At 39.6% G+C, this 14,524-nt stretch overlaps 1 protein-coding gene across 1 annotated transcript in view; it reads left to right on the top strand.

Moving 5' to 3' along the window:
• Positions 1–651: 651 nt before the first annotated feature.
• Positions 652–14,524, top strand: part of Ipo8 (importin 8) — a 61,178-nt gene continuing 47,305 nt past the window's right edge. Inside the window, exons 1-3 of the mRNA XM_020178133.2 lie at positions 652–914; positions 5,939–6,020; positions 11,782–11,938. Coding sequence (XP_020033722.1) covers positions 831–914; positions 5,939–6,020; positions 11,782–11,938 — 323 coding nt within the window. The 5' untranslated portion in view covers positions 652–830. The remainder of the gene's footprint in view (positions 915–5,938; positions 6,021–11,781; positions 11,939–14,524) is intronic.

A 14,524-nucleotide genomic window follows, 5' to 3' on the forward strand; every position in this document is an offset into this window, starting at 1 on the left:
TTTTTACATTTTGAAAATTTTTTTTGTTTATATTTATATTAGAGTGTGAGTTCCATCATATTAACCTGAATCGAATTCATCTTGTTATGATGTGGTACCTAAAAAGTCTTAGCATTCTGGTTCAAAAATAGGTGCTTAATAAAAGTTCAGTGAGTAAATGGATGAATGAGTGATAGATCCTACACAGCGAGGGCATCCTATCCTCTGTAGGCTACATGATTTCAAGTTCCCAACAAGTTTCTCCTAGAACAGATTCAGTTGTGATGCCCAAATAGTTCTCAGACTAACAGAAATTGTCACTTCGGCTAGATGTGCTTAATTTGGAAGCAGCTGTAGGAGATACAGGGCCAGCTCACGCTTCCCTTTAGGGAAGAGGCGCGAGGCTGCTTTCCGTACCGTACAACAACATGGCAGCTGCCTGCCAGAGTTCGGCAACGCAGTAATTCCCTTTGGGGAAGAGGGCCAGGGTGCTTTTTCCGTACGGAATCATGGCGGCCGCCTGCGGGAGACAGTCAGTGCATCACGCCCGAGGGGGTGGTGGAGGGGAGAAGCTGCCGTAAAGGAGGCGTCGCTTCCTCTTCTTACTTCTCCCGCCTCCCACCGGCTGTCGTAAAAGGGTGAATGGAGAGCGAGTTGTGGGGGGGAAAGAGGGAGGACAGGGGGCGCGGAGTCAGAGTGGCGCAGCAAGTGGCTGCAGGTGGCGACGGTGGCGGGGGGTGGGGAGTAAGGTAATTCGGCGTTCGCGAAAAAGGAGGTTTAGCGGGTCTGAAGAAAACTAAAGCTGCAGTCCGGCCTACTGTTCCGGGGGCCGCCGAGCCCCCACCGGGGAGATGGATCTCAACCGGATCATCCAGGCGCTGAAGGGCACCATCGACCCGAAGCTTCGGATCGCCGCCGAGAACGAGCTCAACCAGGTGAGGAGCCGGCCTGCGGCGGCGGCGGCTCTGCCTCCTTGGCGCGGGGTCTCCTCCCTCCTTCCCTCCCTCCATTCCTCCGGGCTCGGCACCCCGCGGCTCCGCTCGGCCGGGTCCAGTGAGCCGCGCCCGACTGTGCGCGCACCAACGGCTCCCGCGCACCTGTTGGCCGCCTCTGCCTCCCCAGGGCCGGTGTCCAGCCCGCCTGGTCTGCAGCCTTTGCTGGGGTTTGAGGAAGCGTGGGATTTCTTTCCCGCGAATGCGCTTACTTGGGGACGCGAGTGGGAAAATTCATCGCGTATTCAAATCTGAGCTGGCTTTTCTCCAGACCCAGCCCTTTTTAGGTGGTGTTGTGGGAGACCCAGCCCACCGCCTGCGCTTGCGGGCTTGGCAGGACAGTCTGACACTGAGTGGCAGAGTTTTGCAGGAGCGTCAGGACAGTGCTTTGGGAAGAACAGTTGCCTTCCCAAATGCACATCGAGAAAAACGTGCTGGAGGGATTTCTTTTAAATGCTAAAACGCACACTCCCTTTTATTCTCCATCCATCCACTCCTCTTCCTACCAGCCTTGACCTTGTTCCAGCGTTAGCCTCAGCATTTCAAAATTTTAATGATCCTAGACTCTACCTTATTTTTTCCTCCATACTTTTAAGAGCAAACCAGACTTCTTTCTAAAAAGTACGAATGAAGATCTACCACTTGGATGGAGTTAGGGCTCTTTGAGGTTTCCATGATCCTTAAAATGCGAAGGGAGATTTCTAAATTAGTGGTTCTCAGAGGATTGCCCACGATCAGCGTCATTAACATCACAGGAGGACTTGTTGGACATGCAAATTATGGGGCTTCTCTCCAGGTTTAAAGAATCTGAAACTCTGGGGGTGGGGGTGGGAGTCAGTTGTATTGCACCTAGCTCCCCAGTTGGTTCTGTGCCTCCTAAAGTGTGATAAGGGCTGACCTAAGTAAATGTTTCTCTTGGAGTGGCAGATATGTGTGGTGAATCTGTGGATTTTGGAATAGTTGTGAACCCAGGATTCCCAAGAGATAAAACGGAGAGTGAAAATGCTGACAATAGGATGAAAGCCCAAAGGGTTTTCCGCACTGAATAGGGGACAGTTAAAGTCAGTACCTGTCCTAGGCCTTGCATGTTGATTGGCTTGAAGAATTGTAATCCAGGGGTTAGTTGGAAAGAACAGGGCTGTCAGAGTGGCTCAAGTGGTAGAGCATCTGCTTTGTAAGTGTGAAGCTCTGAGTTCAAACCCCAGTCCCGCCAAAAGAGAAAGAACAAAACAAGAGCTGAACTTGCAATCTTTTAGTATGAACTGGGGCTCTGGCCTGTTTGTGACCCCCCCCTCTCCACCCGGAGGCCATATGTTGCTTTGATAGTGTTAATAGGGAGCACATCTTTGATGTCGTGTTATACTTTCTGGCTTCTGTTAGCCTGAGCTTGCCTTGTTTCTGATTTGTCAATGTGTAAGTGTAGTTGATGTTATAGGAGTGGAAAGGTTAGATGGGAAAGCCTGCCCAACTGGGAAACATTTAACACCCAGTCTTACTTTTTCTTCGTGGTATTTGAGTCTACATCTATGCCATCTTCATTCTGCCCTGCCCCGCCCTGGGTCTGTCCAACTCATCACATACCATTTTCCTTGTAACTTGCTCCTGCAGGAGGTCCCTAGGTTCATTCTCAGCAGCACAATAAAATAAATAAATACATAAACAAATATAACTCATTGCTTGGCACTCATTTAGCATTTATATTTTATATAACATTTTGGATTGTACTCTGCTCTGTTTTGGGAAATTGTAAGCTGAAGACCAAAATATGCCACTTAGTCTTACAGTAAAGCACGAATATGGTGTAGGGTTTTTTTTTTGTTGTTAACTACCACTGTAACATTTTGCATTGTTGGATAAGTGAGAGGGTATCTACCATAAGTGGTTAAGGTCCATTTCTTTTATATTTAATTTTTTAATTCAGTTTCACAGTGCTCAAGATCAAACTGAGGAGGGCCCTGCACATTCTAGGCTAACCTGCAGCCCCCAGCTCATTTATTTTAGTCTCAGTTTCCCCCCAGCAAATACACTCTGTGCAGGACATGGGGGCAGCTTCTGCGGTGTACTGATTGATGTGTCAGTGCCCTTTGGAAAGGAGCAGGCTTCAGCATCACAGCCTGTTGTGCAGAGGATAACTTCTTATTTGGAGGTGTTTTCTCAGGCTATTGGTTTTCTTTTACTGGTGACTAGGTCCCTGATGGCCAATTGTGATATTGTTTCTAAGGGGAACACATTTCCATTTTTCTCTGAGGATTTTAAGGGTGAATCCTATATACCTTTTTCATTGTCTCTCCACCAGAAGTCCCTTTAGCAGAATAGGGGAGTGGGATTGGATAGATGTCTGGCTTCAGTAACTCATTCAGAAAGGTAGCTTCTCTTATTTATTTATTTTTAGACATTTTAGATGAGGCCTCACTATATAGCCCAGGCTCGCTTCAAACTTTGCAGGCATGCAAAAAAAAAAAAATATATATATATATTTTTGTGCTATTGGGGTTTCAACTCAGGGCCTCCCACTTTGCTAGGCATGCACTTTACCTCCTGAGCCATGACCCCAGCTTCAAACTTTGAATTTTCCTGTCTCAGTTTCCTGAGTGCTGGGATTATAGGAATGTGCTACCATGCCTGGCCATAGCTGTCTTCTTTTAATAAATCATTCTCTTCTTGTTGTTAATAGGGAAATGAAGATACTCATTTTCATTGCCAAGTTTTGGAATCCCTGCTTTTTATGTATGTATATTTTGCAGTGCTGCGTATTGAATGTGAGGCCTCACACATGCTAGGAAAGTGCATTGTTATTGAGCTCCCCAGTCCATCATTTTGATTGCCCTTTAAGAGAGTTTGTAATAGGCATAACAGATACACTTCCTGAGTTATAATGTAGGCACTGTTCGCATTGATCTTGCACGCTAGTGGGGGGTACAGACTAGTAAATAATGTGACTTCAGGTACTACAGAGAGTAAAGCCTGAGAGTGTGTTGGGATGTATACATAGGGTTGTTGTTCTCTGAAGAGTGAGTGAGCAGAGAGACAGAGCTGGCAGTTCTGAAAGAGTGAGCCAGGCATGGAGCTGGGAGAGGAGCATGATAGAGGACAAGAAAGGCTAATGTAGCTGGTGCAGTGAATCAGAGGAGCGGAAGATAGCATGTCTTTGCTTTATGTGAGTTCTCATAAAACGCAGAATTTAGCCAAGCAAGAATACTGTTTCTTTTCAGAAAACTTCACAGGTATAAAGTAAATATTCTCAAGAAATCATTGAGAAATGAATCATCTTTGTTAGAAACTTGAAGCTCAGAGAGGGAAAAAGAAATTGGGTAATATTTGTGAGGAAGTTAGTATGAGAATATATCTGAGTTTGGCCAAGTTAATATAGATTCAATCAAAGCTGAAGAGAGAAGACAAAGTTTCAGAAGTTCTTTTAAAATGGCAAATTGTTGCAAAAGAGGAGTTCCAAAATGTGCACAATGCCAACAATGTTTAATCAAGTAGCTACTTTCAGATAAGTAGCATTAATTCAAGAGCAAAGGTTATTTTTATTTCTGGAGAGTTAAGATTTCTATATAGATGTTCTAATCTTTGACTTACTACAAGATAATCTTTTAGTATCTAGAGTTATAAACAAGTTTCATAAATGTGTACATAGAAGGTATAGAAGGTTAAATCTATTTTAATTTTGCCTCCTACAAACTGCTTTTTAAATAAATAAATTAAAAAAAATTTTTTTTTGGTGGGACTGGAGTTTGAACTCAGGGCTTTGTGTTTGCAAAGCAGGTGCTTTACCACTTGAGTCATACTTCCAGTGCACTGGTTATTTTGGAGATGGGGGTCCATGAACTATTAATTTGCCTGGACTGGCCTCAAACTCTTGTCCTCTGGATCTTAGCCTTCCAAGTAGCTAGGATTACAGGTGTGAGCCACCAGTACCTGGAAAATATGTTTCTTAAAAAATTAATTTAAAATTTTGGTGGCTTCAGTTATGGATGAAAGAGAATTTACCTTGAATATAACAGACTTAAGATTCTGAAGAATATACAGAATGAAATTTTTATCAAAGTTTTATCGACGGCTATGAAAAAATTTGGAAAGTACACTGTTTTTGTATGGAAAGGATCAATAAATGTTTAATTAAAAATTAAACAAATAAAATGAATAGGAAAAGTGATTAAGAAGTTGAGCGGTGTATATTGAAAGGGATGACACTCAAGATCCAGGCTTGCAGGGGAAGGTGAGCTGAGCAGACCTGTGGGGCATTCATTGTCTGGATTGGCCTCACTGAAAATTCAGTCTTCTAGGAGGGTCAGTGGCAAGGACCTGTGTGGGTTCCAGAAATGTGGCAGAGCAGCAGGGGAGTCAGGTACTAAATGTCTACTTAGAATATGGTCCTCTCTAACTCATGTGCTTATTAATATTATCCTGTTGGTTTTGTTGTATTAGACTTTCTGCTTTCTGTAGCTGGGAAGAAACACTTATGATGAGTAGGTGAAGTAAAAGCTTGATTTTATTAAGAAAAAATAAAAATCCTGTTTGCAAAAGAAGAAAAGAGTAAGGAATTTATAGAAGAAATAATAGCCTGCTAGCACTAAGGAAAAATGACTTCTTTAGTATCAGAGGATGAGTAATTTAAAACATTAATAAGGTTTTAAAGTTTTGCAGGAATGATAACACTGTTCCTATTTTGGCTAGGTGGACACTCAAATATTTGTTTGGTGTATAAATTGGCATACACTTTCTGGAGAGTATTTTGGCAATATATGTCAAGAATCATAAAAATGTTCATACTTTTATTTATTAACTTGTTCTAAGGAACATTTTTGACTTGAAGTATTTTAGTAACCTTCATTTTGCCATGGAGAATTTCTCTCATATTAAAGGATTTCCTTTCATTTGGACAGTAATATATTTAGTAACAGGTACTAATAGCTATTCTTTTATATTGCTGTCTTTTATAAAACATTTCTTTGTAATTTCAGTCCTACAAGATTATCAATTTTGCACCCAGTTTACTTTGGATTATAGTCTCTGATCATGTGGAATTCCCAGTACGCCAGGCAGGTGAGTTGGTTTTTTATCCTTTGTAAATTTATTCATAGGTGAAAGTAGAATGGAAGTTTTAATGCATATATGCTTAATTTCTTAGAAAATTGCAAAGTACATATGAAATGTTTCTAAGGCATAAAAACTCTTTTTCTTTCTGAATAGCTCTCAAATCTCCCCTTGCTTTTTTTTTTTCCTTCTTTTCCTACCCACCAAATTCTGGCTTCCGTAACATTGCTGTTTTCCCCTTAGCTTTCTCAATTTTAATAGCTTATCTCCCTAGTTTGTTGATTTCTGGTTGCCTCACCTCTGGTCCTGTAGATTAAGACCATGACTTTGTTTATATGAAGCCAAACTCTCATTGTGTGTCAAGTCACGGAAGTAATGTATCCACTGATGTTCCTGATCATGCAGTGGGGAGCAGAACGTGTTTTGTATGTGTTGCGGGGGATGGAACTTTTTGATTTTAACATGAAATTCACTTTCAAGTCTATGGGATCTTATATAGTTCCATGATTAGCATTGTTCTTGTTTTTTTAGTGGACTGGTCATTAGAATACATCAGGTTAAGAATTGAGAAAGCCTGGAACATCGTGAGTCCTTAAAAGTTAATTATAAAGCTAAAGTAGATAAAATCACAATAGCGAATTAAAAAAAAAAAACCACTTAGGTTAGTGACATAAACAAATGTTTCTCCACTTAGAATGAAGTTCCCTCCCCATAAGTGCATCGTAAGTTGAAAATGTTGTTAGTTGGAAATGCATTCAATATACCATAAGCTACTGAACAGCATAGTGTAACAATGCAGTGCACTGTAGAGTATAAATTGTTTTCTTCATGATCTTATGGTTGACTGGGGCTGCAGCTTGCTACTTCCATCCAACATCCTGAGAAAGGGTCTTTTCACATTGTCCTAGTCCCAGAAAAGATCAAGTTCTAAATTTCAAGTATGGCTTCTACTGAATGCATATTGCTTTTGCGTAAGTAAAAAAGTCATAAGTTGAACTGTGGTAAGTCAGAGGTTGTGCATTCATTATAGGTAGTTTTAGCAATACAGAAGAATATAGAGAGGAAAGTAAAATTATCCAGCATTTATCACTCAGAAGTGACCATCGCTGATTGTGGGTGAGCATTATGTGTATCTGTATATGTTTAGGTAGAATGATAAATGAAGAGTTTTATGGAAATAGAATAATAATTTATGTTTATTAAAATATTTAATTTTACTTGAACACAAAATAAAAAACCAAGGAATATGAAACTTTGGGAAAATGCTTATCAAACACATAGCCACATGTCACTTAAGAATGGATGTGTTCTGTGAAACATTGTTATGTGATTTAGTCATTGTGCAAACACTGTAGCGTGTACTTACGCAAACCCACATAGTATGACCTTCTGCACACCTAGGCTATGTGGTATGTGGTATGTGTCTATGTTGTTACATGGCTCATAACTATGAATTGTTTTCTAAAAGATTCCTTTGTGGTTAAGATAAAAAGAAAAGCCTGTGGAAAATGTGCTTGTTGGAATTATTATTTACTTTAAAAAGGCTTATAAGACTTCTATATAAGATTTTTACAGCCATAAGTCTCAGTTATTTAATCTTTGTTCTTATAAAATAGGCCTGTTCCGAAACAACATTTTGCTAAATAAAATTTAGTATTTTTAGGGCCCATGTGAAGTTCCCATGATGCCTTTTAGAAATGGCCTTTTAAAAGATCTTAAAACAGTTTATTCATCAATGACTGGCTTATGTGACACATGAACATTATAAAACATAGAATTTATATAGTACATTGCTCTTAAGCACCTTCAGCTATAGCTGTTGTCAAATTCCATGCAGAGTTCAGTTCTTTTTTTTTTTTCCATTAGTGTACATTAATTGTACAGGGGGTTTGTTGCCTAGCTCAGTTCTTTTCTGTTCATATTACTTATGCTATTTTACAGTTTTCTATTTTCATTTAATCATGTACCCTTGGGGATTGCTCTATATCAGTGCATATACGTATACATACTTCATTTTTTTTTCTGGACAGTACTAGGGTTTGAACTCAGAGCCTCATGCTTGCTAGGCAGGTGCTCTACCACTTGAGCCGCTCCACCAGCTCCTACTTTGTTCTTTATAATAGTTACTCAGTATTTCTTTGTATGGAGCTACCATGGTAATTTAAACGACATTTTATTTATCTTTATTTTTTGTCAATATGGGGTTTGAACTATTATTTTGATCATTTATTATTTCCTTTGTCATTTTTTGTTGTTGAGACAGACAGTGCTAAAATATGCATCTTTGGACATATATCTGTGGGTACTCCTGGCAGTGTCTTTTAAATGCAATAAATTATTAGAAATGGAAATGCTAGGTTAATGGATATTGGTGGTATCCATAACATTTAGAATTTTGAAAGCCCAGGTGTGGTGCTGCATGCCTGTAATCCCAGGACGAGGCAGAGATAGGAGGATCATGGTTTGAGGCTAGCTGGGACAAAAGGTTAATAAGACTTATCACTGTACACGGTTAGGCTATAGTCCTGAGTCATTGGGAGGCAGAGGTGGGAGGATCGAGCCCAGAGCCCAGCCCGGGCAGGGATTGGGGGGATAGTGTGAGAACCTGTCTGAAAAACATACTAAAAGCAAAAAAGGATATGGGGTATGGCTCAAGTGGAGGACGGCTTGCTAGGAGGCCCTGAATTCAATCTCCAGTATTGAAATAAAATTTTGAATCTCATTGTTGAATTTCTTTTGTTACATTTTTTTAAATTTAATAAACTGTGCATTAGAATGCTAGGCTCCCCATATCCCTACCAACTCTGCACAACTTTTTTTTTTTTTTTTTTTTTGAGGTGCTGGGGATCAAACTTAATAGTCTCACATGTTAGATTAGTGCTCTACCATTGATCTACATCTCTAGCTCCACAGCTTTGAATATTAATAACTTAGGCAATGAAGTTCTGATGTAAAATGTAAGCAGCATTTAAAGATAATTTTTCTTCATAATGTATGTGGATTTCAAATTTGTTAGCTATAGGTTATAGTTCTTCTTGGTGACTGATTTCCTAACTTATAAGGACAATTTTATATCTTAAAACAGCTGTTTTTATTTTAGGATTTGAAATATATTATAATCTGTGAAGTGACATTTGTAAATTTTGTGGTCATCTAGTCTATTATTAAACTATAAGGATGTCCCAAGAACTTTATGGTGACACCAGACAGATTATTTATCATTTTAATGTAACATTTAAAAAAAAATGATGTGATCTTTGCCATAAAGGAAAAATTATGGTAATATTGAGTAGAAAAATGTAATTCTATATAGCTTTTTTTTTTTGTAGTCCTGGGATTTGAGCTCAGGGCTTCATGCTTGCTAGGCAGGCGCTGTAGCTGTTTTTTAATAGGAAAACAGATTTATTCTTTATGAATTGGGTTAAGATGATATTAGTGTTTTATTTCTTAGCTTTGGCAAATAGTTTTTTTTTTCCCCCCTGTGGGCAGTTCAAAAAATTTTCTTGCTACTATCAAGCAAGCTCATTAGTAATATTTGCTTTTATTTTCCTGTGAATTTTCAAGAAATCAGAAAAAATTAATATTTTGGTGTTGCCATGCAAAACAAAATAAATTTAGTAGTTTGCTCTGTTACTTTCCGTTCAGTATAATGGTATTATTAATATTATCATGTAATGTTCAGAGAAGGGTGATCAGGGTTTTTCTTTTGAAACGGGCTCACTATGTAGTTCAAAGCTGACCTTGAACTCTTGATCCTCTTGCCTCTGCCTCCCAGATGCAATGCTGGGATTATGGGAGTATACCACCATATACCTGGTTTGGAAGCCCATTTTAGATCTAGGATGCAATAACTATGATCAGGACTCTCTCAAGTCACTGTTTGCTTTTAGCCCTGAGGAGACCCTTTAGTAACATCTTTCCAGTACATGCAAGTTTAGCATTATAAATGAACTTGTTTTAGTGTTGTCATGAGAAGAGTAGTTTGGGTTTAAAAGTGATGACCGAGGAGCTGGTGGAGTGGCTTGAATGCCTGCCTAGCATGCATGAGGCCCTGAGTTCAAACCCCAGTACTTCTCCCCTGCCCGCCACCCTTCCCCCCTCCCCAAAAAAAAAGATGGTTGAGGACTATTACATTAGTCCTGAAGAAGTCATCAGTGGTGACTGGTGTGGGACCATCATTGGAAAAAATACCAAGTTTTTTGTTTTCTGCAAGTTGTCTGATTTTTGTTCTTCTGGCTTTTAAACAAACTTTGCATGTCCAAAAGATGGATGGGGAGATGATACAGAAATCTGTCTACAGCTATTTATTCAGAGGTCATGTATTTAAAATTCACAGCAGTGTTCTGAACTGCAGAAGCTAGAAATGGACAGAAAGATGCTGCTTGTCACTTGAGAAGCACTCAAGAAGCCTCCTGGATTACTTCCCTCCCTTGCCACATTTTATTGAGGAAGCTTCTGTGCTCTTACTCAGAATCTGTTTAATCTAATTTAGTTATAGTTTACACAGTTGTTATCTGATCTCGACCTTTAACACATTGAAGTAATAACAAGAGAGAGAAGTACTACTTACAGTGAAAAATAGAAAGGCTTAGAAAGATCACCTAAAAAGCATGGCACTCTGCCTGCCTTACCAGGGTTATAACATCATTTTCTCCCCTTTGAGGCTGTGGAACCAAATTTACTTCCATAGTTGTGTTCTGGGTCCAGAGAGTAAACTTTAAGTGGTGATTGATTGTGTTGAGAAGGAGAGAGGTATTTATATGTTTTAGTAATTTAATTTCATGCAAATGAAAGCCACAATGGATATCATCTCACCACAGGCAGAGTGGTTATCATCAAAAAGAAAAAAATAACAAATGCTGGGAATAGGGAACTCTTTTATCCTGTTGGTGGGAGTGTAAATCAGTACAGTAAGGAAATTCTTCAAAAAACTAAAACTAGACTAGAACTACCATACGATCCAGCAATCCCACTACTGGGTATACGTCCAAAAAAGATGAAATCATTATTCCAAAATGATACTTGGACTCCCAGGCATACTGCAGCATTATTCACAGTAGCTAAAATATGGAATCCACCTAGATGCTTGTGGTTTGAATATAAAATGTCCCCCACAGGCTCATGTGTTGAACACTTGGTCCCCAGGTGGTGGTGCTATTTTGGGAGGTGGTGGAAAATTTAGGAGGTGGGATCTAGCTGGAGGAAGTAGGACACTGGGGGTGTGCCTTTGAAGGTTGTACCTGGTCCTGGTCCCTTCCTCACTCTCTGCTTCCTATCTGCCAGGTATTGAACAGCCCTGCTGTGCCACACCCTCACCACTATGATTATTGAACTCTCAGAAACTGAGCAAGATAAATACTTCCGCTTTAAGTTGTTTATGTCAGATATTTTGTCACAGCAACAAAGTCTCACTAACACAATCTCCTTCAGTGGATGAACAAATAAAGAAAATGTGGTATACATATACAATGGAACATTATTCCACCATAACAAAAGAATGAAATGCTGTTATTTATAACAACATGGATGGAACTGTTAAATGAAATTAGCCAGACATGGAAAGACTAAGTGATGTGCTGAAATGTTTACTGCTTAGATTAGCTAAAGTGAAACCTTTTGTTCTTACCCTATGCCCTTTCCAGTGTGTCTGTTTATACATTTCTGCTGGGTGTCACATTCAGCACTGAAGTGTTTAGCTTCTTACCTCTTAAAGCTGAATTAAAGCCATCCTTTTGATACTAATACATTCGCATTTTTTTCTCAAACATAGCTGCCATCTACCTGAAGAACATGGTGACACAGTACTGGCCAGATAGAGAACCTCCACCAGGGGAAGCAATGTTTCCATTCAACATTCATGAAAATGATCGGCAACAAATACGTGATAACATTGTGGAAGGGATAATTCGGTCTCCAGATTTAGTGAGGTATGTTGTGCACCAGACCATGGATCTGGGCACGGGACATGCTGGATCTCATCTTCAACCTCAGGTTCAGTTTATTATTTTTTTTGGTGGCCCTGGGGTTTGAACTCAGGGCGTCACACTTGCTAGCCAAACATTCTTCTGTGTATGCCACTCTACCAGCCCTTTATTGTGTTGGGCATTTTTGAACTATTTGCCTGGGTTGGCCACCTGAGTAGCTACAATTACCGGCGTGAGCCACTGGTGCCCAGATCAAGTTTATTTTTTTAAAAGAGGTAAAGTAATGAAGACTGGGGCTGAAGAGAATATTATTTGCTTATTTGTCTTTGCATTTATAATTCTTTGTCTCAAAATATTTTGGAATTTCGTTGCCATTAAGTTGCCACAAAAACGTACATAAAGGCCCATGCTTAACCAGAAGGATTTTGTAAATTTCTGTTGTATGATCTCTTGACATTTTTTTTTTTTTAGTAGTACAGGAGTTTCAACTCAGGCAGGTGCTCTACCAACTGAACCAGGCCCCAGCCCTGTTTTTGCTTTATTTTTCGGGGGGGGGGGTCTCAAGTTTTTGCCTGTGACAACTCAGTCTGAGATCTTCCTACCTTATGGCTTACAGTGTAGCTGGATTGACAGTCATGTTCCACCATGCCCAGATTATTGGTTGAGGTGGGGTCTCAGTAACTTTTTGCCAGTGCTGGCCTTGAACTCTGAATCTCCTCCTCTCTATATATTTATTTTTGGTGGTACTAGCATTTGATTTTCTTTTTTTTATTGGCATATATTAAATTGTACCTAGTAAGGGATTTCATCATGACATTCCAAGCATATATATATTTGTATTTCGATCATATTCACCCCCTCTATTACTCTTTCTTACTCCCCTTTCCTCTCTCCCCTTTGTCTCATCTCTTCTACCTGCCTTTTACCTTCATGACCTTAGTTTTATTATGTTTTGTTTCCCTCTAGTTTCCACAATACAGAAAACACATATTTGTCTTTCTGAGTCTGGCTTATTTATTTTATTTTTATTTTTGTTTGGTGTCACTGGGGTTTGAACTCAGGGCCTCACTTTCTAGGCAGGCACTCTACCACTTGAGCCACTCCACCAGCCCTGTTTTGTGTTGGTTTTTTTCTAGAAATGGTCTTGTGAACTATTTGTCTGGGGCTGGCTTTGAACCTTGATCCTCCTGATCTCTGCCCTTTTGAGTAGCTAGGATTACAGGCGTGAGCCACTGGCAGCCAGCTAGTTTATTTCACTTTACATGAATTTTTTTTACATGCATTTTTCAGCAAACAATATAATTCCATTCTTAATGGCTGAGTACACCTCCATTGTGCACATAGCCTATTTTCTTCATTCTTTTGTTGATGAGCACTTAGGCTGATTGAATTTTTTTTTTTTTTTGTGGTGCTGGAGTTTGAACTTAGTGCTTCAAGCTTGCTAGGCAGGCACTTTACCACTTGAGCCACTCCACCAGCTCTGATTGTTTTTAACTTTCCTTAATTCTCTACCTGTATTTTAAAAGAAACTTACTATCTTTTCCCTCATTGAAAACAATATAGAATAGGTTTAAGCTAAAAGAATAGACACCAAGTTTTCAGAGCCATAGATTAGATTAAATTAGATGCTGTAGAGTAATGCCTTTTGCAGTGATAGAAATGTTTCTTTATCTGTTCTTTCTACTATTTAGCCACATGGCATAGGTGGCTTTTGAACACTTGAAATGTAGCTAGTGTAACTGAGGAACTGCATTTTAAATTCCACTTAATTTTGATTCATTTAAAGTGTGCATGAAGAGCTAGTGGGTTACTTATGGGGCGGCATAGCTATAGAGTCATATACATTTTGCAGTGTTAAACTAGGAGAAACATTCACATCAACATCTGAGCTAGTAATTAAGTTTGTTTTGAAAATGGAGGGGTAAACAGATGAAACAGCGGTAGGGGGATGAATTTTATCCCTGAGTGTCTAACAAACATGATGACATAAGTGCTGGAAAAGGAAGGAAGTATGAGGGAAATGTAACAGGAAGAACAAACATTGATCAATTTGTGCATTTTTTTTTCTTCTTTTGGCGGACAGGGGTTTGAACTCAGGGTTTCAAGCTTGCAGGTGCTTTACCACTTGAGCCACGTCCTCAGTTCATTTTGCTCTGCTTATTTTGGAGGTGGAGTCTCTTGAACTGTTTGCCTGACCTGGTCTTGAACCACGATCCTCCTAATCTCAGTCTCCCAAGTAGCTAGGATTACAGGCGTGGGCCACCAGTGCCTGGCTGTGCAGTAATTTTCTTAGTTAAGAGGAGGCAATGGGTGTACTGATTAAGAAAGTCGTTGGTTGCCCAAATGCCAGTCATGGTCCTAATGTCCTGATGGAGCCATCATGTATCTATTTCTTGTCAAAATGCTTACCTTTTCCAATCTCTGAATCTTCCTTTTGCACTGTGAAGTCCTAATTTTGCCAAGTTAGTTTTCTAACTATTTGCAAATGACCACTAAGGACATATTTGATAACATTATAGCTTATAAAGGGACATCTTTTTCCTTTATTTTCATTCTCAGTTATCTCAGGCAAGATTCCCATTGAGGAAA

The sequence above is a fragment of the Castor canadensis genome, chromosome 8 (assembly GCF_047511655.1).
Source record: "Castor canadensis chromosome 8, mCasCan1.hap1v2, whole genome shotgun sequence".
Taxonomy (NCBI): domain Eukaryota; kingdom Metazoa; phylum Chordata; class Mammalia; order Rodentia; family Castoridae; genus Castor; species Castor canadensis.